The sequence below is a fragment of the Nycticebus coucang genome, chromosome 6 (assembly GCF_027406575.1).
Source record: "Nycticebus coucang isolate mNycCou1 chromosome 6, mNycCou1.pri, whole genome shotgun sequence".
Classification (NCBI taxonomy): Eukaryota; Metazoa; Chordata; class Mammalia; order Primates; family Lorisidae; genus Nycticebus; species Nycticebus coucang.
This window is the reverse complement of record NC_069785.1, coordinates 66,914,321-66,940,128: the sequence shown is the minus strand read 5'-3', so window position 1 is coordinate 66,940,128 and position 25,808 is coordinate 66,914,321. Positions and strand designations below refer to the sequence as shown.

The window sequence follows — 25,808 nt, the reverse complement described above, 5'->3', positions numbered from 1 at the left end:
CAGTTGCTTGAGATGATCCATTAAGTTGTTGGCTTCCTCTCTTTCTGTTTTCTTGTTGAAGGCTTCCAATGCTATACATTTCCCACATAGGATTGCCTTTGCAGTATCCCACAGGTTTTGATAATTTGTGTCTTCATTATAATTTTGTTCCAAAAATTTGGTGATTTCCTTCTTAATCTCGTCTTTGACCCAGCTATCATTTAGCCTAAGATTATTTAGCTTCCATGACAAATCTGGCACTGTTAACATCACTCTCCTAGCTGTCACCCTCAGTAAATTGCAGTGGCATCACAGCTCACAGCAACCTCAAACTCTTGGGCTAAAGTGACCCTCTTGCCTCAGCCTCACAAGTAGCTGGGACTACAAGCACCTGTACCAATGCCTGGCTATTTTTGTTGTTGTTATTGTTGCAGTTGTCATTGTTGTTTTAGCTGGCCCGGCCCAGGTTCGAACCTGCCAGCCTCAGTGTATATGGCCAGTACCCTACAACACTGAGCTACAGGTGTCACCCTATATAATGTTTTTATTTGGTCTCCCCTTAATAGGATGAAAGCTCCACAAAGACAGGGATTTTTGTCTGTTCTGTTTACTTCTTAGCACCTAGAACCATGCCTAGCGCATAGCAGGCAATCAATAAATATTCACTGGGCTGGGTGCAGTGTTTCACACCAATAATCCCAGCAGTTGGGAAGCCAAGGCAGGTGGATTGCCTGAGCTCATAGGTTTGAGACCAGAGACCAGCCTGAGCCAGAGCAAGACCCTGTCTCTGAAAAACAGCCAGTGTTGTGGAGGGCCTGTAGTCCCAGCTACTTGGGAGGCAAGAGGATCACTTGAACCCAAGAGTTTGAGGTTGCTGTACACTAAGATACCACGGCACTCTGCCAAGTGTGATCAAGTGAGACTCCTCTCAAAAAAGAAAAATAGGCTCAGTGCCCATAGCACAGTGGTTACGGCGCCAGCCACATACACCCAGGTTGGGGGATTGAAACGCAGCCTGGGCCTGCTAAACAACAGTGACGACAACAACAAAACAAATAGCCGGGTGTTGTGGTGGGTGCCTGTAGTCCCAGCTACTTGGGAGGCTGAGGCAAGAGAATCACGTAAGCCCAAGAGTTTGAGGTTGCTATGAGCTATGACGCCATGGCACTCTACTGAGAGGGCACAGTGAAACTCTGTCTCAACAATAATTATGATAATAATAATAATAATAATTTTCATTGAATAAAAGAATTTACCAACTTGTGCGTTAAGGTTATCTTATTTACGCTGAGTACACATAAGCTGGGAATTGGACACCCTTAAGGACTATAACTTTGGGTGAAAGTAGGTGATATTCTGAATGTGTTATTTCTCAAGATAAATTAAAATATTTGTCTTGGCAAATGGCCAATACGGCTTTAAGTAAAACTACTCTGACATATATTAGCAGACTAAACAAGTATTAAATAATGGGAAAAGTAGAAAAATGATGGACAAATGAAAGATATAACATCTTCCTTGGACCCATCATGCCTCACAATAAAGATTAAAATCAGTTTTACATTAGGTGAGGTCAACTAATGTGCATAATGCAATGATACATTTCAGAACCATTAAAAAAAGAGTACAGGGGCACCAGCCCCATATACCAAGGGTGGCAAACCCGGCCCCAGCCAAACTGAAACAAAAAAATAGGCGGGCGTTGTGGCGGGCACCTGTAGTCCCAGCTACTCAGGAGGCTGAGGCAAGAGAATCACCTAAGCCCAGGAGTTGGAGCTTGCTGTGACCTGTGATGCCGAGGGTGATAAAATGAGATTCTGTCTCAAAAAAAAAAAAAGAAAGAAAAGAGTATAATTGTCTTACCATAACAAATAAGTAAGCGAGGTGATGGATGTATTAATCAGTTCAATGTAAGCATTTCACATTGCATATCGAATCAGTACACTGAACCCCATAAATGCATCAATATACACGGTTATGATTTAACTTAAAAAAACCATGCTTACCCTAAAAAAAAGCAACAAATAAATATAATCAGTTTTGGGTGGTGCCTGTGGCTCAAAGAAGTAGGGTGCCGGCCCCCTATGCCGGAGGTGGGGGATTCAAACCCAGCCCTGGCCAAAAACCGCAAAAAAATTAAAAAATCAAATCAAATCAGTTTTACCAAATGAATCTCAAATTCAAGTTACACATGACATAACCCTCTTCCCATTACTACCACTGAACTTCAAGTGCCTTACAAAAAGCAGAGATGAAGGGTGGCGCCTATGGCTCAGTAGGTAAGGTGCTGGCGCCATATACCGAGGGTGGTGGGTTCAACCCAGCCCCAGCCAAACTGCAACAACAACAAGAAAAAAAAAATAGCTGGGCAGGGTGGCGCCTATGGCTCAAAGGAGTAGGGCGCCAGCCCCATATGCCAGAGGTGGCAGGTTCAAACCCAGCCCCGGCCAAGAAAAAAGCTGGGCATTGCGGTGGGTGCCTATATTCCCAGCTGCTTGGGAGGCTGAAGCAAGAGTACCGCCTAAGCCCAGGAGTTGGAGGTAGCTGTGAGCTGTGATGTCACGGCACTCTACCGAGGGTGATAAAGTGAGACTCCTGTCTCAAAAAAGAAAGAAAAAAAAAAAAAACAGAGATGAAGAGCAAAGTAGCCTGCAAAGAATAAAGTAAGGCCTATGCATTGGGAGAAGGGATTATTTTTCTTTTTTTTTGAGAGAGAGCCTCAAGGTGTCACCCTAGGTAGAGTGCCATAGCATCACAGCTCACAGCAACCTCCAACTCCTGGGCTCAAGCGATTCTCCTGCCTCAGCCTCCCAGGTAGCTGGGACTACAGGCGCCTGCCACAACACCCGGCTATTTTTTGGTTGCAGTCGTCATTGTTGTTTGGCAGGCCTGGGCTGGATTCGAACCCACCAGCTCAGGTGTATGTGGCTGGCGCCTTAGCTGCTTGAGCCACAGGCGCCGAGCCAATTATTTTTCATTGTCAAATGCATTAGAGCAAAATCAGCTTGGAAGAGCCTTGGATCCTCCAAAAATGTATAATCCTTCCAAATGAGGCCTGGATAGTAAAGACCACGCTACATACTAACAAGTTAAGGGCTTATAAGGAAGGGATCTTTGATCTGAGAGTCAAAAGACTAACATGCAATTAACCCAAAGAAAAAATAAGAGAAGGCAGGTGAAGAATGGATAATCTCTGAATGTCACATCCAATTTAAAGAGGATACTATATTAAGAGTCTCTGACATAGTACAATAGACTAGTTAGGGAATTCTAAAATCGAGCAACTATCCAGATTTGGTAAAAGACTCTTTAGGAGGGGCGGAACCTATGGCTCAGTCGGTAAGGCGCCGGCCCCATATACCGAGGGTGGTGGGTTCAAACCCGGCCCCGGCCAAACTGCAACAAAAAAATAGCCGGGTGTTGTGGCGGGCGCCTGTAGTCCCAGCTACTCGGGAGGCTGAGGCAAGAGAATCGCTTAAGCCCAGGAGTTGGAGGTTGCTGTGAGCTGTGTAATGCCATGGCACTCTACTGAGGGCCATAAAGTGAAACTCTGTCTCTACAAAAAAAAAAAAGACCCTTTAGGAAGTTGCTGTTGTTATTGCCTACAAGGACTCCTCTTCACCTAGTCTCCAGCCTGAGGAACAGGGGCGGTAGACCTACTCTTCTTTCATGCCTCCTAAGTTTCATAGCTGTCTAACATAACAGGTAATTAACTATTAAACAGCCATTTTCTTCTCCTCTCCAGAAGGAAATTGTTCACCATTTAGAAAACATTTCTTTTGCTATTTTCATAAGAGAAAGAAAGGTTAGTAAGTTTTGGCAACCATCACTGATTCAGAGCCAAGTGGGTATTTCCAACAAATCTGTAAGTCTCCACTTTGTTCTCTATTGAAATGATCAATAATTACTAAACTATATCACTCTTGACAAGAAATCCCCAGATAATCTATAAATTTTACACCAGTGTCCAGAGGTCTAACAGCTAATAAAGCAAATAATTAATAAGGAACTCATTAACAAAGAAAACATATTTACTGTAGGCTTTTTTGGTTTGAACTTTGTGGAACTAGATAGGACATGAAATCAGGCTCTGAAATCTAGTTAGTTAAAAACCAACTCCAAGACGATTGAGGAGATAATAGAAAGAGAGAGAAATGAGTCTGATAAAAAGGCTATAAGCACAAAAGATCCAAGAACCATACCCTAAAAGCAACTGTGTTCTCTGATAGTTCTCATTTACATTTTCCTTCAGTGAAAGCCCAGGATAACTAGCACCTCAGGCTCCACAATACTGGAAAATAAAATTTTTCTTACATTAGGGTAACATACTAATCATAGTAGTTTTTTAAAAAATTCCAGATTAATATGAGGGTACAAACGATTAGCTTACACTGTTTATGTTTGTTAGATAAAGTCCCTATAGTAGTTGTGTCCTGCACCCAGGAGATGTGCCATATACCCTTACATTGTGCCCATTAGGTGGGAGCACACCAATCTCCCTCTCTCCTCCCCTCTTTCTAATCACAATACTTTGACCAGATTACCGCATTTTGTTGGTTTCGAAACAGTCTCACTCCCTGGGAGTGAGTAGAGTGCCCTGGCATTATAGTTCATAGCAACCTAAAACTCTTGGGCTCAAGAAATCCTCTTGCCTCAGTCTCCAGAGTAGTTGGGACTACAGGCACCTGCTACAACACCAGCTACTTTTTTTCTGTTTTTAGTAGAGATGGGGTCTCTCACTCTTGCTCAGGCTGGTCTCAAACTCCTGAGCTCAAACAACTCACAGCCTCCTAGAACACTAGAATTTCAGTCATGAGCCCCCCCATGGGTTTTTTTTGTTGTTGGGTTTTTTTTTTGTTGTTGTTGTTGTTTTTTTTTTTTTTTTGAGACAGAATCTCACTCTGTTGCCCTGGCTAGAGTACTGTGGCATCATTGTAGTTCACAGCAACCTCAAACTCTTGGGCTCAAGCAATCCTCTTGCTTCAGCCTCTCGACTAACTGGCATTCCAGGCATGCACCACCAAACCTGAATAGTTTTTCTATTTCTATATATATATATATATATATATATATATTTTTTTTTTTTTTTTAAGACAGAGTCTCATTACATTGTCCTATGTAGAGTGCCACGGAGTTACAGCCCACAGCAACCTCAAACTCTTGGGCTTACGCAATTCTCTTGCCTCAGCCTCCCAAGTAGCTGGGACTACAGGCGCCCGCCACAACGCCCGGCTATTTTTTTGTTGCAGTTTGGCCGGGGCTGGGTTTGAACCTGCCACCCTCGGCATATGGGGCCGGTGCCCTACTCACTGAGCCACAGGCGTCGCCCAGAACATCTTTCTTTTAACGACATATTACAGGTTTCCTTTTCTTCAGTTCCTTTCCTTTGTATACACCATCTGGATTAATGACACTATACCATTCACCTCACCATAGTCAGAAACCTAAGTTTATTCTAAGACTTCTTTCTCTCATCTTTCATATCCAATTAATCACCAAGTCCTACAGAATTTACTTCCTAAACTTCCTAAATATTTCAATCACCACTTCCTTTCTCCTCAACTCAAATGTCAGCGTATTGCTGGCAGGGGTCCTCAAACTTTTTTTTTCTTTTCTTTGTTTTTTTTTATTGTTGGGGATTCATTGAGGGTACAATAAGCCAGGTTACACTGATTGCAATTGTTAGGTAAAGTCCCTCTTGCAATCATGTCTTGCCCCCATAAAGTGTGACACACACCAAGGCTCTACCCCCCTCCCTCCCTCTTTCGGCTTTCCCCCCCTCATAACCTTGTCATTAATTGTCCTCATATCAAGGTCCTCAAACTTTTTAAACAGGGGGCCAGTTCACTGTCCCTCAGACCATTGGAAGGCCAGACTATAGTTTAAAAAAAAAAACTATGAACAAATTCCTATGCACATTGCACATATCTTATTTTGAAGTAAAAAAACAAAATGGGAACAAATACAATCACACCACCTCATGGGGCCCATGGGTCATAGTTTGAGAACCCTTGGCGTAGGCCTTCATTGTTCCTCACCTGGACAACCATGACAACTTCCTAAATCACCTCCCTATTTTGAGGCTTGTCCCATCTACTCCATCTTTCCCATTGTTATGCCAAGACAATATTTCTTTCTTTTTTTTTTTTTTGAGGCAGAGCCTCAAGCTGTCGCCCTGGGTAGAGTGCCGTAGCATCACAGCTCACAGCAACCTCCAACTCCTGGGCTCAAGCGAGTCTCCTGTCTCCGCCTCCCAAGTAGCTTGGCGGGACTACAGGCACCCGCCATAACACCCGGCTATTTTTTGGTTGCAGCCGTCATTGTTGTTTGGCGGGCCCGGGCTGGATTCAAACCCACCAGCTCAGGTGTATGTGGCTGGGGCCTTAGCCACTTGAGCCACAGGCGCTGAGCAGCCAGGACAGTATTTCTAAAACACACATCTTACTATACCATTTACATGGTTGCTGTTAAAATATAGTTCAATTTCTTTTTTTTTTTCCTGAGACGGAGCCTCAAGCTGTCACCCTGGGTAGAGAGCTGTGGCATCACAGCTCACAGCAACCTCCAACTCTGGGCTCAAGAGATTCTCCTGCCTCTGCCTCCCAAGTAGCTGGGACTACAGGCACCCGCCACAAGGCCCAGCTATTTTTTGGTTGCAGTTGTCATCGTTGTTTGGCAGGTCCGGGCTGGATTCAAATCCACCAGCTCAGGTGTATGTGGCTGGCGCCTTAGCCGCTTGAGCCACAGGTGCCGAGCCTTTCTTTTCTTTGTTTTTTTTTTTTTTGAGTCAAATTTTTTTATGCGGCATTTAACGTTTTTCATGTATCAAACCTTGCCTGCCTCTCTAGTTATTGTCATAATCATTCATTGAGCATTTACTATGTTCCAGACCAGACTATACATGTTAGGACACTAGAGATATAAAATTGAGTAAGATATAAATCAGTGATTTTCCACTAGTGAGCCACAGCACACTGATGTTCCATGAGAGGATCTTGGGTGTGCCTGGAAAAATTTAAAAAATCATTAATTAGGCTCGACACCTGTAGCTCAGGTGGCTAGGGAGCCAGCCACATACACCGGAGCTGGCAGGTTCGAATCCACCCAGGCCAAAAAATAGCTGGGGGTTGTGACCAGTGCCTGTAATCCCAGCTACTTGGGAGGCTGAGGCAAGAGAATCACTTGGGTCCAGGAGTTTGAGGTTGCTGTGAGTTGTGATGCCATGGCACCATACCTAGGGTGACAGCTTGAAGACTCTGTCTCAAAAAAAAAAAATCATTAATTAAATTATTTTCAAAAAAGGCAGGGTGCCATGGCTCACATTTACAATCCTAGCACTCTGGGAGGCTGAGGCAGGTGGATCAACTGAGCTCAGGAGTCAAGACCAGTACAAGAAAGAGTGAGACCTCCATCTCTAAAAATAGGCAGGTGTTGTCGTGGGCACCTATATCTAAGCTACTCAGGAGGCTGAGGCAAGAGGATCACTTGAGCCCAAGAGTTTGAGGTTGCTGTGAGCTAAGATGCCATGGCACGTTACTGAGAGTGACCAAGTGAGACTCTGCCTAAAAAAAAAAAGTGAGACGGGCGGCGCCTGTGGCTCAGTGAGTAGGGCGCCGGCCCCATATGCCAAGGGTGGCGGGTTCAAACCCAGCCCTTGCAACAAAAAAAAAAATAGCCGGGTGTTGTGGCGGGCGCCTGTAGTCCCAGCTGCTCGGGAGGCTGAGGCAAGAGAATCGTGTAAGCCCAAGAGTTAGAGGTTGCTGTGAGCCGTGTGATGCCACAGCACTCTACCCAGGGCGACAGCTTGAGGTTCTGTCTCAAAAATATATAAATAAATAAATAAAGGTAAAATGAAGGCATCATATCAATAACTGATTCTATCTATATAAAACCTCATATATCGGGCAGCGCCTGTGACTCAAGGAGTAGGGCACCGGTCCCATATGCCGGAGGTGGCGGGTTCAAACCCAGCCCCGGCCAAAAATCACAAAAAAAAACCCTCATGCATCTATTCTGCCCTTATATAATTTCATTGGCATTATCCTAGACAGTTTTTTTTTAGTATCTCTACCCTCAACTACAACTATCTCATCACTAATCTTCAGAATCCTGCTATTCATCTGCCATGTTGCTGCCAGATTAGTTTTCCTCAAACATGGCTCTGATCATGGCAGTCCCTCATAAAAACATTCAAAACACTCCTCCCTCATCCTACAAATAAATATAGAAACAAGTCTTACTTCAGCGGCCGTTCATTTAAAGCTAGCTATCATCTCACCAAATATACCTTTCCATTCTTGTTTGCTGCTTGTTCTTCACTCACACGCTTCTTTCAACAAACTAGTTTGCCACCATTCTCCATAGTGGACCATCATTTATTTCCCATCTTGGTGACTTTGCTCACATTATTCCCTCTCCTTGGAATATGACTTTCTTTTCTTTTATTATTATTTTTTATGATTTTTAATTATTATTTTTTTTTTTTTTGAGACAGAGTCTCACTATGTTGCCCTTGGTACAGTGCCGCAGCATCACAGCTCACAGGAACCTCAAACTTTTGGGCTTAAGCTATTCTCTTGCCTCAGCCTTCCAAGTAGCTGGGACTACAGGCACCTGCCATAACACCCGGCTATTTTTGTTGTTGTTGTTGCAGTTAGTCATTTTTGTTTAGCAGGTCCAGGCCAGGTTTGAACCCGCAGCCCCAGTAAAAATGCCCAGCACCCTAACCACTGAGTTACTGGCACTGAGCTGCTTCTTTTTTTTTTTTTTCAATTACAGCTCTATAGGCTGAGCACAGTGGCTCACGTCTGTAATCCTAGCACTCTGGAATGCCAAGGCAGGTGGATTGCCTGGCCTGAGCCAAAGTTAGACCTCGTATTGAGATATAGTTTACAGGTTCAGTGCCTATAGCTTAGTGGCTACGTCCTGCAGCCACTGCAGCATTGACTCCTGGGCTCAAGCAATCTTCCTATCTCAGCCTACCATGTAGCTAGGAATACAGGTGTGAGCCACTGTGCCCAGACCATTTTAACTTATTTTACTTTATTTTATTTTACTATTCTATTCTATTTCTTTTTTAGGACATAGAGTTTCACTTTGTCACCCTGAGTGTCACGGCATCATAGTTCACAGCAACCTCAAACTCTTGAGCTCAGGCCATCCTCTTACCTCAGCCTCCCGAGTAGCTGGGACTACAGGCATCCACCACAACACCTGCCTACTTTTTTCTATATATTTTTAGTAGAGACAGGGTCTGGCTCTTGCTCAAGTTGGTCTCAAACTCCTGATCTCAGGCGATATACCTACCTTAGCTTCACAAAGAGCTAGAATTACAGGCATGAGCCAGCATGCCCGGTCCTCTTTTACATATTTTAAAAGGGAATTTGGGGACTGCATTTTCAAGTCCAATGCCTTGTTTGAATATTGACTATTACTTCCTTCATTTTCTTTTTTGTCACCTTTCAGACTCACAAATAATCCACTGGTGATAGAAGCCAGTGATTTACACACATGAAGTGATACCTGCAATCTTTCTAAAGATCTACGTTGTTTGGCTATTCTTATAGAAGAAGGAACAAGTAATATTCTATTCCCTTGAAGAGGGCAATTCTATTGCTGATGTCAATTACTGGATATAGGCATGCAGCTAGCAAGTACAACTGCTTCAGCATAATTCCTTGAAGATAGGGTCATGACTGTTATAAAAGCCAGAAGACCAAATGGACTAAAGGGTCAGCAAGCTGGCAGGAAAGGAATAGATTCTGTTCAGAAGAAATAGAATAATAAATGACCAGGCGGCGCCTATGGCTCAGTGAGTAGGGCGCCGGCCCCATATGCTGAGGGTGGCGGGTTCAAACCCAGCCCCGGCCAAACTGCAACAAAAAAATAGCCAGGCGTTGTGGCGGGCGCCTGTAGTCCCAGCTGCTCGGGAGGCTGAGGCAAGAGAATCGCGTAAGCCCAAGAGTTAGAGGTTGCTGTGAGCCGTGAGACGCCACGGCACTCTACCCGAGGGCGGTACAGTGAGACTCTGTCTCTACAAAAAAAAAAAAAAAAAGAATAATCAATGACCTTGGAAATTTCAGACAAATCAGATTTTCTTTAGACAGTAGGGATATAAATAGCATAAATACAACACAGACACATAGAAACAAAAGCCACCAACTCAACTTCTTATTTGAAAACTTGTTAGGTCTAGAAAACTGTTCACAACCACAGCTGCTAATAGTTATGGATTTGGCAATCAAAACGTCTTTGTTAAAAAAAAAAAAAAGTTTTAACTGCCTTACTATTGAGGTTGCAAACCACAGCCTTGATGCATTGTTGCAGTCAACATCCTCCCTGCTGTTTTTGAGAGCTTACATCTGCTGCTGGCAGATAAAGTGCTGGCAAACTGCACGGTGCCTTCCAGGGGTATAACAGGAGAAGCTTTAACTAGATGACTCTCATCTACCTTTTTCTCCTGAGTTGAACCCACAGCCTTTGGCTGTATTACACTTACACTGTCTAGCTTGATCCCTTGCCATTACTAAGGAGGACCGAGGGTCCAGTGGGTTTTTTTCTGGCACAAATTAAGTATGCTGGCCGTACTAGTCTTAGAAGATTAAAGGAAGTTCGTAGCTCAGGGGAAAGCATTTTAAGAATGAATCTTTAAAAGCCCCTTACAGTGTAGGGCACTTGGTTTTAAATAAATATTAATAAAACCTTTTCCGTTATTACTATTATTATTATTGTTAGTTTTTAGAGAACTAAATGATCACACCATGCCAAAATGGTGAGGCCTTAGTATATTTTAACTTATCAAAGAAAAGCCGAGGAATGGGAGGTCAGGCTGGGCACATGCCTGAAATCCTAGCACTTTGGTAGGCCGAGCTGGGAGGATCACTTGAGATACACCTAGGTTATCTTTTATTTTTATTTATTTATTTATTTTTTTGAGACAGAGTCTCATCTGTTGCCCTCGGTAGAGTGCCCAGGAGTCATAGCTCACAGAAACCTAAAATTCTTGGGCTCAAGCAATTCTCTTTGTCTCAGCACTTCTAGTAGCTGGGACTACAGGTGCCCACCACAATGCCTGGCTATTTTTAGAGACAGGGGTCTCGCTCTTGCTCAGGCTGGTCTCAAACCTGAGTTCAGCAATCCACCTGCCTCAGCTTCCCAGAGTGCTAAGATTACAGGCGTGAGCCACTACACTCAGCCTCTTTTATTATTTTATTTTATTTTTTTGAGACAGAGTCTCACTTTTGTGGTCCCTCCCTCCCCCAGAGTGCCCTGGCGTCATAGCTCACAGCAACCTCAGACATTTGTCCTTAAGCAATTCTCTTGCCTCAGCCTCCCAAGTAGCTGGGACTATAGGCATCCACCATAATACCTGGCAGCTATTTTTAGAGATAGAGTCTTGCGGTAGCTCAGGCTGATCTTGAACTGGTAAGATCAGGAGATCCGCCCACCTTGGCCTCCCAGAGTGCTGGGATTACAGGCAGGAGCCACAGTGCCAGGCCAGGTTGTCTTTTAGAATGTAAATACATATCCCAGGAAGAAAATAATGCATTAAGTTAGTTACACTAAAATGTTAATGGTTATGAGTCTCTAAAACTGTAAAGCCTACGCTAATAGAAGACATTTTAATTATTATTACCCTGTTTCCCTGAAAATAAGACATCCTCCGAAAATAAGACCTACTTACAGGAAAGATAAGACGTCCTCTGAAAATAAGACCTAGCGCATCTTTGGGAACACACCTTAAAATAAGACACTGTTTTATTTTTGGGGAAACAGGGTACTTCTAGACTGGGGGGGGGGTTGGGAATGGGAGAAAGAGGAAGAAAGAAGATACTGGGGAAAAAATGGACAAAGAGGGATAGTACAAGCACCTGGGTGGTCATGAACACCATGAAACATGTCTATGGTTTTCACTAGATCTGGTTCAGAACAAAGGACAGGAATTAAAACACACACCAAAATGCATTCATTGTACTCATACACACATAAAGCACTCAGAGAAGGCAACCTCCAAGAAAATGAAAGACAGACATCTAGAGGGATAACAATGGGGGTTGGCTAAAATCTATGAGGAAAGGATGGGGAGGGCGAAATAGAAAGGAAGAGTAAAGAAAAAGTAGTGGATAGTAATAATACTAATAAAAGGCATATAAGTCTTTTTTTTTTTTTTGCACTTTTTGGCCAGGACCGGGTTTGAACCCGCCACCTCCAATATATGGGGCCGGCGTCCTACTCCTTGAGCCACAGGCACTGCCTGGCATATAAGTCTTAAAAACAAAGAATTTAAATAGCTGGGCGTTGTGGCAGGCACCTGTAGTCCCAGCTACTCGGGAGGCTGAGGCAAGAGAATCGCTTAAGCCCAGGAGTTGGAGGTTGCTGTGAGCTGTGTGAGGCCACGGCACTCTACCGAGGGCCATAAAGTGAGACTCTGTCTCTACAAAAAAAAAAAAACAAAGAATTTACTGAGAAAAATTAAGCTGAAGCATATTTTCTTAGGTACAGTGGTGGAAGCCCTATTATTACCTGAAATAACTGTCTACAAAGAGGAAAACCACAGTTAGGTAACATTCTTTTTTTTTTTTTTTGTAGAGACAGAGTCTCACTTTATGGCCCTCAGTAGAGTGCCATGGCATCACACAGCTCACAACAACCTCTAACTCTTGGGCTTAAGCGATTCTCTTGCCTCAGCCTCCCGAGTAGCTGGGACTACAGGCGCCCGCCACAAGGCCCAGCTATGTTTTTGGTTGCAGTTTGGCCGGGGCCGGGTTTGAACCCGCCACCCTCGGCATATGGGGCTGGCGCCCTACCGACTGAGCCACAGGCGCCGCCCTTAGGTAACATTCTTCATGCTTCAAGGATGCACTCTCCAATTCTGGATTTCTGCCAGTATGAGCCTAAACAGAAAGGTCCACTACAGCTCAGGTCTTTTGTAATTCAGCCGAAGTTCTTTAGTTCCCTCTACTGTTCAAACATGTACTTTAGTCATGACTTTAGTGATCAAAATAAATAACAAATATATACATACATGTATATTCATACATACATATACACCTCAGATCTGGCACAGTCGGAGTTCAAACACACTTGTCTATCATGAGTTCAATGGCTGGGACCAAAAATGCCAGAATCACCAAAAAAAGATTCTATTATCCCTACCACCCATTCAAAAAGATTCACAGTACACCTGAGAATTTCTTTGCCAAAAGAAACAAGGTTTTAGTAAGGAACAAAGACGTGTATTTGTTAACTGAATTGTGACAATAGCTTTATAGGCAGAAATATATAGGCACCAGTTTTCCACATATCAGAAACGAAAGCATTGCTAAGTTACTTCTGTTTCTAGCCTGGTCCTTTCTCTTTCCAATAGTTTGTTCCTTATTAAAAATGTCCCCAGGCCAGGCACACTGGCTCACACCTACAATCTTAGCACTCTGGGAGGCCAAGGCAGGAGGATCATTTGAGCTCAGGAGTTTGAGATCAGCCTGAGCAAGAGTGAGACCCTGTCTCACTAAAAATAGAAAAATTAGCCAGGCATTATTATGGCACCCCTACTAAGGAAGCCGAGGCAAGAGGATCACTTCAAACCCAGGAGTTTGAAGTTGCTGTGAGCTAGGCTGACACCACGGCATACTAAGCACCTCAACAGAGACTCTGTCTCAAGAAGAAAAATAACTTGTCTCTTTATCTTCTCACATGTCTAAATTCAGTTTTTGTATCTCACTAAAAAGAGGATATTCTGTATTGAAACATCTATGAGACAGTTATGATAGCAAACCAAGCATCTGTCCAAGAGAACAGATACTCTATACTCACCTGCTCCTTAAACTGCTTCTGAGACAAGCAGTCAATTAGGTCCACACAGCCCAGAAGACAACCTGATGGATAGTCGTTGGGAAATTCTACGTCTGAATCAAGAACAACAAAAGGATTGAATAAATTTCCTTCTTTGTGATCCTAGAACTCAGGAATCTGTTTTCAATTCTGAACAAATAAATTCTTCCATTATCTATTTGTAGACATAAGGAAAACAACGAGCTCTTTATATGGCACAACTATTTATATTTTAGCAAAAAAATCTAGTGAATGGATAGCTTAGTCCATTACCCAAATTCAAAGGTTACAATTTTTTCCTTTAGAGAACTATAGCCCTCGTGCCACCAAAGATCAAGGACCTCCAAGTTCATTCCAAACTGATTCTACAAGTTCATTCCAAACTGATTCTACTATACCCAGTTGGACCAGACTGGAGTTTTAGAAAAAAGAATGGCAGCTACAGATGACAAGAGAAAAACCATAAAAATGTGGTAAAGCTGTAAGAATAAATGGCAGAACACAAATATAAAACAAGCAAGTCATAGCAGTCAAAATATACATGTATTTTTAAGGAAGCATGCACTTTTGGTTCCTAGAGATTCCTTAAGCTTGGCTTTTTAAAAACTTTTAAAGGTGGGCAGCGCCTGTGGCTCAAGGAGTAGGACGCCGGTCCCATATGCCGGAGGTGGTAGGTTCAAACCCAGCCCCGGCCAAAAAAAAAAAAAACTTTTAAAGGTGGTCCTGTAGTCATCCCTTTGTTCTACATCCACAACACCTATATGAACTAGATAAGAGGAAGGAAAACAGGATGCCTACAGGTCAGGAGTCTTTTTGAGGCTCCAAAGATGGGGTACTTGGTGTGATTCCCAAAATACATTCCTTCAGTCAATCAACTTTGATCTGCCCAAATCCATAGCAGGTGTCTATTTGGGTCACTCTTGATAAAAAATTCTTATTTATGGTTATTCCTCCCAATCTAAAGATCTCAAGGTTTATAGCAGTAATTTTACTTTTTTTTCTTTTTGAGACAGAATCACAATTTGTTGCCCTTGATAGAGTGCCGTAGCATCATAGCTCACAGCAAACTCAAACTCTTGGGCTCAAGCGATTCTCTTGCCTCAGCCTCCCAAGTAGCTGGGACTACAGGCACCCACCACAATGCCCAGCTATTTTTTTTTTTTTTTTGTTTGTTTGTTTGTTTTAACAGGTCCAGGCTGGGTTCGAACCCACCATCCCCAGAGCATGTGGCTGGTACCATAACCACTGAGCAATGGGCACCCTCCCTCCCCCCCTTTTACCTTTATAGTAAAAAAGAGAAGATTTTCTAGTTAAAAATTAGGATAAATTGGGGCGGCGCCTGTGGCTCAGTCGGTAAGGTGCCGGCCCCATATACCGAGGGTGGCGGGTTCAAACCCGGCCCCAGCCAAACTGCAACCAAAAAATAGCCGGGCGTTGTGGCGGGCGCCTGTAGTCCCAGCCACTCGGGAGGCTGAGGCAAGAGTGAAACTCTGTCTCTACAAAAAAAAAAAAATTAGGATAAATTGAGATAAAATAGACTAGTTGATTTCTGGTGTTGGAAACTGGTATTTTTATTTGCACTGTTTGACAAAGTAAAGCTTTGAACAGCTAGCTGTCTATGATTTGCCACTAAACAAATAAACAGACACAAACATTAAAAAAGCCACGGCAAGAAGTGACAGAAGATGCATGTCAATGACTTCTCTCTACAAAGAAAGACTGAAAATAGAATACATGGCTGTTACCTTGCCCACGAAGAAGACGATATGTAGCCTGCAGTTCTGAGACTTCTTGAGGGGATGGTTTTTTGGCTGTGGCTGCTATCCATAATCGTCCTCTGTGGGGAGTATACCAGGATCTGCCCTCCACCCTTAAACAAATACAAATTTAGTGGGAAGGATCTTAATTCTAGTTTTCTGAAAAATTCTATAATATACAACAAATCCTATAGCAGATTATCTAATTGAAACAAAAGATATATAGATGATACCTTATTAAGAGAGATCTCTCTCATCTAGTACCTTTCACTTGAAGATGAACTCTGTTCTCTAACTTCTTTGTTGTTTTTGGAGTTTTTCTCAAAGTCTCATGTCACCCAGTAGAGTGACACCAAAATAGCTCAATGCAGAGTCAAATTCCTGAGATCAAGCAATTCTCCCGATTCAGCTTCCTGAGTAGCTGGGGCTACAAGCCCATGCCACCACACCCAGCTAATTTTATCTATCTTATTTTATTTATTTATTTTTTTTTTAGAAGTGAGGTCTTGCTCAAGTTGATCTGGAACTCCTAGCCTCAAGCGATCTTCCTGTCTCAGCCTCTCTAGAGGGCTAGTATTATAGGCATGACCCACTGCACCCTACCTCTAATTGCTTCTAACATCAGAATAAAGACAACTCATCTCTCACAAGTCCTGACTGCTTTTCTCCTGATCCCTACAACTTAGACCTGGAACTTCTATAGGGACTTCTACAATGCAAATACTCTATTTTCAAGGCATTCACACTATCCCACACATACGGAAATCCTTGCCCCCGAGGCAAACCTAACTTTTCCTGAAAGAGTTGTACTCCAATCTGACAAAAAATCCGAACTCACATTAACTCCCCAAACTGGTACTTTTAAATTATTATTTAATAGAAGTAAATAAAAATACTTATAATTTTTATTCTTTAAATTACAATCACACCAATTTATATATATATTTTTTTCTGAGACAGAGTCTCATTATGTAACCCAGAATGACACAGAATGCCATGGCGTCACAGCTCACAGCAACCTCAAACCCTTGGGCTTAAGCGATTCTCTTGCCTCAGCCTCCGAAGTAGCTGGAACTACAGGCGCCTCCATAACACCTAGCTATTTTTTGGTTATAGTTGTCATTGTTGTTTGGCAGGCCTGGGCTGGGTTTGAACCTGCCCACTCTGGTATATACAGGCGCTGAGTCCCAGTTTATATTTTCTAATTGTACATAGTGTTGTGTTCTCTGTGAATAATTAAACAACTTGTAGATGGGCACAATGGTTCATGCCTATAATTCTATCATTTTGAGATGCTGAGGTAGGAGGGTTGCTTGAGCCCAGGAGTTAAGAGACCAGCCTGGTGCTCAGCGCTCATAGCTCAGTGGTTAGGGCACTGGCCACATACACTGAGGCTGGCGGGTTTGAGCCCAGACCTGCTAAAACAACAGTGATAAATCCAACCAAAAAATAACCAGGCATTGTGGCGGGTGCCTGTAGTCCCACCTACTTGGGAGGCTAAGGTAAGAGAATCGCTTAAGCCCAGGAGTTGGAGGTTGCTGTGATCTGTGACGCCATGGCACTCTACCGAGGGTGACATAATAAGACTCTGTCTCAAAAAAAAAAAAAAAGAGACCAGCTTAGGCAATAGCCCCTTCTCTACACACACACACACAAATGCACGCACAAACTGGCTGAGCATGGTTGCCTGCACCTGTAGCCTCAACACTCAGGAAGTTGAGACAGGAATATAGCTGGAGCCTAGCCAGGACTTGGAGGCTACAGTGAGTTATGATGATACCACTGTACTTCAGCTTGGGCAACAGAGCAAAAGCCTATGTGAAAGAAAAGAAAAGAAGAGAGGAAGGGAGGGGAGGAAAAAGGAGAGGAGAGAAAAGAAGAGAAAAGAAAAAAAGAAAAGAGGCTCAGCGCTTGTAGCACAGTGGTTACAGCACTAGCCACATACACTGCAAGGCTGGCAGATTCAAACTCAGCCCGGGAGGCTGGCAGGTTCAAACACAGCCCGGGGCCAGCTAAACAACGACAACTGTAACAAAAAATAGCCGGGCATTGCAGTGGGCGCCTGTAGTCCCAACTACTTGGGAGGCTGAGGCAAGAGAATCGCTTAAGCCCAGGAGTTTGAGGTTGCTGTGAGCTGTGACACCACAGCACTCTACCAAGGGCAACAGCTAGAGACTGCCTCAAAAAAAGTAGAAAAGATGTAGTGCACCTTAACAAAGAGAGAAATGACAGCTAATAGCCACAAAGTAGAAATGATTGTGCCTAAATGCTGATTAATTTTTCTTTCAGGAAAGTACAGAAATAACTGAAGCCTGCACAGCAGAGTGAAAGAGCACTTTGAGGACCTGAATACTAGTTCCTCCTTTGCCACGGACCAGCTTTGTAATTCAGAGCAATCTTCTTTAACCTTTGGGTGCCTCAGTGTCCTCATCTGACAAAGATTATAGTAATACTGGCCTAATCTATAGTCAAGTGTCACTTAACAATGGGAATACATCCTAAGAAATGTGTCCTTAGGTAATTTCATTGTTGTACATTCTATGATACAGCTGTGATATAAACCTAGGCTATATGGTATAGCCTACCACTCGTAGGCTACAAACTTGTACAGTATGTTATTGTATGGGATACTGGAGGCAATTATAACACAATGGTAAGTATTTGTACATTTAAACATATTTAAACATAGGAAGGGTACAGTAAAAATATGGTATTATAATCTTATGAGACCATAGCTGTATATGTGGTACATTACCAAAAAGATGCTATGTAGCACATGACTATATTTCATAGCAGTACCACTTTGAAAACTAAAATTCTATTTAAATGTAAGATATTTTATTGTTATAAGTTGGGAAATATCCAATCACATAAAATTCTAACAGGAAAAAAATAAGAAGGAAAATGAGAATGTTGTATTGTAGTATTAAGCAAAAAAGAAACACAAACATGTAACAATTTGCACAGGACAAAGAATAAACACACCAAAATGCTAATAATACATATTTCTAGGTGTGAGATTGTAGGTATTCTTTTTCTAGCTACTTTTCAGTATTTTACAATTTTCTATTCATGTGTAAAAAAGCAAAGAAAAGGCTATTTTAAAAAATTTAATTGAAAAAAAATTTAATTGAGAAGAAACATAAGAAACCATAGAACAGTAAGCTATTACCATCACTAACAGGTAAAACATAGCTTGGTAATACAGTAAAAGAACTTCCATAGTTATCACCTCCCTACATTGACCACCTCCTTAAGTTGACCTAATTTTCATAGAACAGACATGCAGCACATATACCTATCAGTACAGTAGGCCTAGTTCCTTATGTTGACCACGGCTGTTATGTTAACCAGTTTGTTACAGTCCTTTGGATGGTCAACTTACAGAGGTTCTACTTATTTGTGGTAAAATCCTTTCTCAATATGGATAGCCAAATTAATAGATACATAAATAAGAAAATAAAATCACAGTTAAAATGAATAAATAGGCATAAAAAATTTTAATTTCTTTTTTCTTTTTTTTTTGAGACAGAGTCTCACTTTGTCACCCTTGGTACAGTGCGTCATAGGTCACAGAAACCTCAAACTCTTGGGCTTAAGAGATCCTCTTGCCTTAGCCTCCCAAGTAGCTGGAACTACAGGCACAGGCCACAACATCCAGCTATTCCTCAAACTGATAGCGAACTGGTAAACTCATGCAATCCACCTGCCTCTGTCTCCCAGAATGCTATAAGTGTAAGCCACCATGCTAGGCCTAAAACTTTAAATTTCAAATAGTATCAAACCATTAAGGTTGCTGAGTAGTATATTACAAAGACAAAGCTATGAGAAATTTTTTCAATAGACGTCCTTCCAAAGATAAAATAATTGGTAATGACGGCTCGATGCCTGTGGCTCAAACGGCTAAGGCACCAGCCACATACACCTGAGCTGGCTGGTTCAAACCCAGCCTGGGCCCGCCAAACAACAATGATGGCTGTAACCAAAAAATAGCCAGGCATTGTGGCGGGTGCCTGTAGTCTCAGATACTTGGGAGGCAGAGGCGGGAGAATCGCTTGAGCCCAGGAGTTGGAGGTTGCTGTGAGCTGTGATGCCACAGCACTCTACCCAGGGTGACAGCTTGAGGCTCTGTCTCAAAAAAAAATAATAATAATTGGTAATGAGTTGGATCATTACCCTTTGAAAGCTCAGTTTACCTTTTAAGCTATTCAGTACCATTTTTGTCAGTTGAAATTTTTTTTTAATTTTTAAATAATTTTTTTTAAAACCCTATTACCAACTCAGTAAGATGGTTTTAAGAATATATGGTTTTAAGTTCTATCTACTGAAAAGTATTATAAATCATTACTACAGTGGGAAAACTAATTTCAGTCCACAATTTTAATCAAGTTTGTGTCATTCTAAGATTTTTCTTTTTTTTTTTCTTTTTCTTTTTTCAGATAGTCTTATTATGTCGCCCTCGGTAGAGTGCCATGGAGTCACAACTCATAGCAACCTCAAATTCTTGGGCTTAAGTGATTCTCTTGCCTCAGCCTCCCAAATAGCTGGGACTACAGGTGCCTGCCACAATGCCCTGCTATTTTTTTGTTGTTGCTGTCATTATTGTTTAGCAGGCCCGGGCCAGGTTCAAACCCACCAGCCCAGGTGCATGTGGCTGGTGCCCCAACCACTGAGCAAAAGGCACTGAGCCAACTCTAAGGTTTTTCAGGGCCAAGATTCATTTTTGTTTTTACCATTTACTTATTTATTTGAGACAGAGTCTTACTTTATTACCCTTGGTAGAGTGCAGTTATGTCACAGTTCACAGCAACCTCCATCTCTTGGGCTCAAGTGATTCTCTTGCTTCAGCCTCCCAAGTAGCTGGGACTACAGGTGCCCACCATAATGCCTGGCTATTTTCAGAGATGGGGGTCTTGCTCTAGCTCAGGCTGATCTCTAACTCATGAGCTCAGGTGATTCGCCTACCTTGGTCTCCCCAAGTGCTGGGATTACAGGTGTCAGCCATCATGCCCAGCCTCAGTTCTTACCTTTTAATTCCTCTGACAAGCAGAGAAGCCCAGGGCTGATGTATAGAGAGGCACCAGCCACCATCAAAGCCTTCTTGAAATTCTTGATCCTGGATTCGCAACTGGTGCTGAAAGGAACTGAACTCTAGTCCCAGTCCTGCTGAATGGAAAGCCTTCTTCTGTGAGGCGGCACTTGTGTGGTCAACCCACTGCATAGAAACAAACAAACATACAGTTCTGTCTTGTAAGGGAAGAACATGAGGTAGACAAAATGAAATGAACACTAATAATGAAGAAATCATACTGGGAATATCTTCTTAGATAAATTTATCCCATTGTTGTCTGAAACAAAGCCAAGAAGGGTACAGATGGTATAAATCCAGTAGAAGTTCTGATGTGATAACAAGGTTCCACTTTTAAGGATAATTAAAACATTGAACTCTCCATACAATCAACACTTCCTAATTCCAGCAACAACACAACTATCAGACCATAAGAGCTGTAGTTATTTCTACTTTATATTTATTAATGATCCATATTGGATTCTGGATAATTGTCCAGCATAATTCCATCACCCAAATGAAGATTCAACAGTTTGGTCCATAATTCTTCATGTGTTTGAGAGGCAGAGTCACACATTAGCACAATCAAAAAGCTAAACATGCTATCAAAGGCAGCAGTTCTGACTATGGGATTTATGAGTATTATGAAGTATTGTCTTACCCTGAAATAAACAACTTGTCTCCTGAAAGAGAGGATGGAAGACAACTGAAATAAGATTTCCATCATGCAAAAAGAATAGAGAATTTTACAGTACAGGTAATTATAGGAAACTAAAGAGTCTTGGGAATAGTTCAGTCAGAACATGACAAAGAAAAACAAACAAAAAGAACATGACAAAGGTTAATGTTTTTCCAAAGGAAGACTAAGTGCTCCAGAATTAAAAAAAAAAAATGCTGGGGCCATGGCTCATGCCTGTAATCCTAGCATTATGAGAGTCCTAGGCTGGTGGATTGCCTGAGCTCAGAAGTTCAAGACCAGCCTGAGCAAGAACAAGACCTTGTCTCTACTAAAAATAGAAAAACTAGCTGGGTATTGTTGTGGTGGGCACCTGTAGTCCCAGCTACTCAGGAAGGTGAGGCAAGAGGATTGCTCATATACAGGAGCTTAAGATTACTGTGAGCTATGATGCCACGGTACTCTGCCCAGGGTGAGTCTGTTTCAAAAAAAACAAAAAAAGCTATTAGGATGGTGAGGTTTTGGGGTTAGTTGTCTTAATATTTTAAATTTAATAATTTATATATAACTGAGTGTGGTGGCATGTGCCAGTAGTTCCAGCTACTCCAGAGGCTGAGGCAGGAAGATCATTTGAAGCCCAGGAATTTAAGACCATCGTGAGCAGTACTGTGAGACTCTCCTATCTCTGAAAAAAATAAAAGAAATCATCTGGGTGTGGGGGCATGCTCCTGTAATTCCAGCTACTCAAGAGGCTGGAGCAGGAAGATCACTTGAGTCCAGGCACTGGAAGCTGGAATGAGCTACAATGACACTATTGCATTCTAGCCTAGGCAACTAGAATCAGACCTTGTCTCAAAATAGTACTACTAATAAATTATTGAAAAAAACTACTAGGGCTTGGTGCCTATAGCTCAATAGTTAGGGTGCTGGCCACATACATCAGAGCTGGCGGGTTCGAACCCAGTCCGGGCCTGCTAAACAACAATGAAAACTACAACAATAACAAGACAAAAATAGCCAGGCATTGTGGCGGGTGCCTGTAGTCCCAGCTACCTGGGAGGCTGAGGCAAGAGAATCACTTAAGCCCCAAGAGTTTGAGGTTGCTGTGAGCTGTGACGCCACAGTACTCTACCAAGGGCGACATAGTGAGACTCTGTCTCAAAAAAAAAAAAAAGAAAAAGAAAAGAAAAAGAGATAAGAAAACTACTGAGAGTGCTGGTGTGGAGACCCTAGGCTATCATTTAACCCTTAAAGGTTTTGGTTTTCAACTATAAAAGGATGAGGTTGGACTAAACAAATCTCTAAGAATCTTACTCAATAAAATGTTATGGTTCTAATCATGTCATACGTTTAAAAAACATATTAATTAGTTATTAACCTATATGAAAAGCACATAAACTAGGGAGACAAATAAAATATGAAAATATATGGCTTTTGCTTTCAAGGAATTTGTAATCCTAGTAGAAGACAGACACATAAATATCCAAAACACAGGCAGAATGGAGTAAATACTAATAGGGATAGAAGTTCTTACATGGGAAAATAGAGGAAGAAGAATTGATCCATTAAATAATTTCATAAAAATGTTGGTATCTGAACAATCCTGAAGCCTGAATTCTCTTTTCTATCTCTACTACAGCTCTTGTCTCTGTTTATGCAGCCACTCTCCTAAATTAATCTCTTGTTATCTTTCAATAATGCTATTACTGAACATGCTAACAGTTCTCTTCATCTATATTTTTAGTCTTTAAATGACTCTCTATTGCCCCACTGGTGTGACAACACTAATTTGGGCTCTCATCATCTCCCCATTGTGTTAATGCAATAACTTCCTTAGTAATTTCCCTGCTTTCGGTCTTACCTCCAACTCTACATAGACATGAGTGCCATGCCTATCTTCTGCTAAAATTCAAGAGCCCTTCTTTGCCTACCTTGGAATAAAACCTAAACTCCTTCCCATGAAACATAAAGGACTTCAAGATCAGGTGCTGCCTACCTACTGGATTGAGTAGCATCCCTCCAAAATTTATGTCCATTTGGAATATGTGAATATGACCTTATTTGGAAATACAGTCTTTTAGATATAATCATTCTAAGATCAGGGCATACTAGATTATGGTGGTCCCTTAATCCAATGACAGGTGTCCTTACAAGAGGAGAAGACGCACAGAGAGAGACACACAGGGAAGGCCACATGAAGATAGAGGCAGGGATTAGAGTAGTGTAACTACAAACCAAGAAACGCCTAGGGCCCAAAAGCTTAATGAAATAAGGAAGAATTTTCCTGTAAAGCCTTTGCAAGGAATGTGGCCCTGCCAACACCTTCATTTCAAGCTTTTTGCTACAAGATGTAAGAGAATAAATTTCTGTTGCCTTAAATCACCCAGTAGGTAGTACTTTGTTACAGCAGCTAACAAAGGAAACTAATTCCTTACCAGTCCACAATAGTTAATTACCACAATGTTCTTCAACTAGGGAGCCTTTGTACAATGTACCTTCTGTCTGAAATTCCCTTCTCAGATTTGTCTGTTTGGAAATTTCTATTTATTCCTTAGGCCTCCTCTCAAACATTTTTTCTTTCTTTCTTTTTTTTTTTTTTTTGAGACAGAGTCTCAAGCTGTTGCCCTTGGTAGAGTGCCATGGTGTCACAGCTCACAGCAACCTCAAACTCTTGGGCTTAAGTGTTTCTCTTGTCTCAGCCTCCCAAGTAGCTGGAACTATAGGCACCTGCCACAACGTCCAGTTATTTTTTGGTTGTTGTTGCAGTTGTCATTGTGGTTTTTAGCTGGCCCAGGCCATGTTTGGACCTGCCAGCCTCGGTGTATGTGGCTGGTGCCTTACCCACTGAGCTATGGGCGCTGCCTAAAACATTTTTTATTTTGTGACTTCTCTAGCAGATTTATGAACACTCTCCCAAAGTCCTACTATACTCACAACATGTAACTATATTATAGATATTAAAGAATTGCACAGAACCTGGCATATATATAATACTTAATAAATGTCTCCAGTTAAACTGTCTAAAGCATTACCCTGATTGCATAGTCTCTCTGCTCAAAAATCTTTTATGGCACATATTTATTTACAAAATAAAAATGTTATTTCCTAGCTAAACATTTAAGTTCTTCCTTGTTTTTTTTTTTTTATTAAATCGTAACTATGTACATTTATGGGGTACAGTGTGCTGATTTGATATACAATATGGAATACTTACATCAAACTGATTAACATAACCATTATCTCACTTACTTATTTGTTGTGGTCAGACATTTATACTCTATTCTACTCTTAATAGATCTGTAATATACCATTGCATTATGCACAATAGGTGAGGTCCCACCAAATACCCTCCCTCTTCTCCCTCTCCCCACTTCTTTCCTCCCACTTGTATTTTATCATTTGTATGAATGTGTAGGTGATTATATATTAGTTTCATAATAGTATTGAATACACTGGATACTTTTTTTTCCCCATTCTTGAGATACTTTACTAAAAAGAGTATGCTTCAGTTCCATCCAGGTAAACATAAAAGATGTAAAGTCTCCATCCTTTTATATGGCTGCATAGTATTCCATGGTGTACATATACCACAATTTATTAACCCATTCATGGGTCGATGGGCATCTGGGCTGCTTCCCTGACTTGGCAATTATGAATTGGGCTGCAATAAAGATGCTGGTGCAAATGTCTTTGTTGTAAAATGATTTTTGATCATCTGGGTAGATACCTAGTAGCGGAATTGAAGGATCAAATGGTAGGTCTACTTTTAGTACCTTAAGAATTCTCCAAACTTAGGGTGGTGCCTGTGGCTCAGTGAGTGGGGCGCCGGCCCCATGTGCCAAGGGTGGTGGGTTCAGGCCCAGCCCCAGCCAAACTGCAACAAAAAAATAGCCGGGCGTTGTGGCGGGTGCCTGTAGTCTCAGCTGCTCGGGACGCTGAGGCAGGAGAATCGCATAAGCCCAAGAGCTGGAGGTTGCTGTGAGCTGTGTAAAATCACAGCACTCTACCAAGGGCGGTACAGTGAGACTCTGTCTCTACAAAAAAAAAACAAGAATTCTCCAAACTTCTTTCCAAATAGGCCGTATTAGTTTGCAATCCCACCAGCACTGTAGAAGTGTTCCCTTCTGTCCACATCCATGCCAACATCTTTAGTTTTGGGATTTTGTGATGTGGGCTAATTTTACTGGAGTTAGATGATATCTCAAAGTGATTTTGATTTGCATTTCTCTGATGATTAAAGATGTTGAACATTTTTTCATGTGTTTGTGGACCATTTGCCTGTCATCTTCAGAGAAGTTTCTGTTCAAGTCTCTTACCCACAAAGAAATGAGGTTGTTTGTTCTTCCCTTATTGATTAGTTTAAGTTCTCTGTGTGTTCTAATTATCAGACCTTTGTCAGAACATAACCTGCGAAAAATCTTCTCCCATTCTGAAGGCTGCCTATTTGCTTTACTTACAGTGCTCTTAGTTTTGCAGAAGTGTTTTAGTTTGATCAGAT

General features: G+C 41.9%; 1 protein-coding gene across 5 annotated transcripts in view; it reads right to left on the bottom strand.

Moving 5' to 3' along the window:
• The window catches only part of TRIP4 (thyroid hormone receptor interactor 4), a 96,467-nt gene that overhangs the window by 28,520 nt on the left and 42,139 nt on the right, over positions 1-25,808 (bottom strand). For all 5 annotated transcript variants that reach the window (XM_053593210.1, XM_053593212.1, XM_053593213.1 and 2 more), the window contains 3 exons: positions 20,594-20,781; positions 15,555-15,679; positions 13,792-13,883 (listed from right to left, as the gene is read on the bottom strand). In XM_053593210.1, coding sequence (XP_053449185.1) covers positions 13,792-13,883; positions 15,555-15,679; positions 20,594-20,781 — 405 coding nt within the window. The remainder of the gene's footprint in view (positions 1-13,791; positions 13,884-15,554; positions 15,680-20,593; positions 20,782-25,808) is intronic.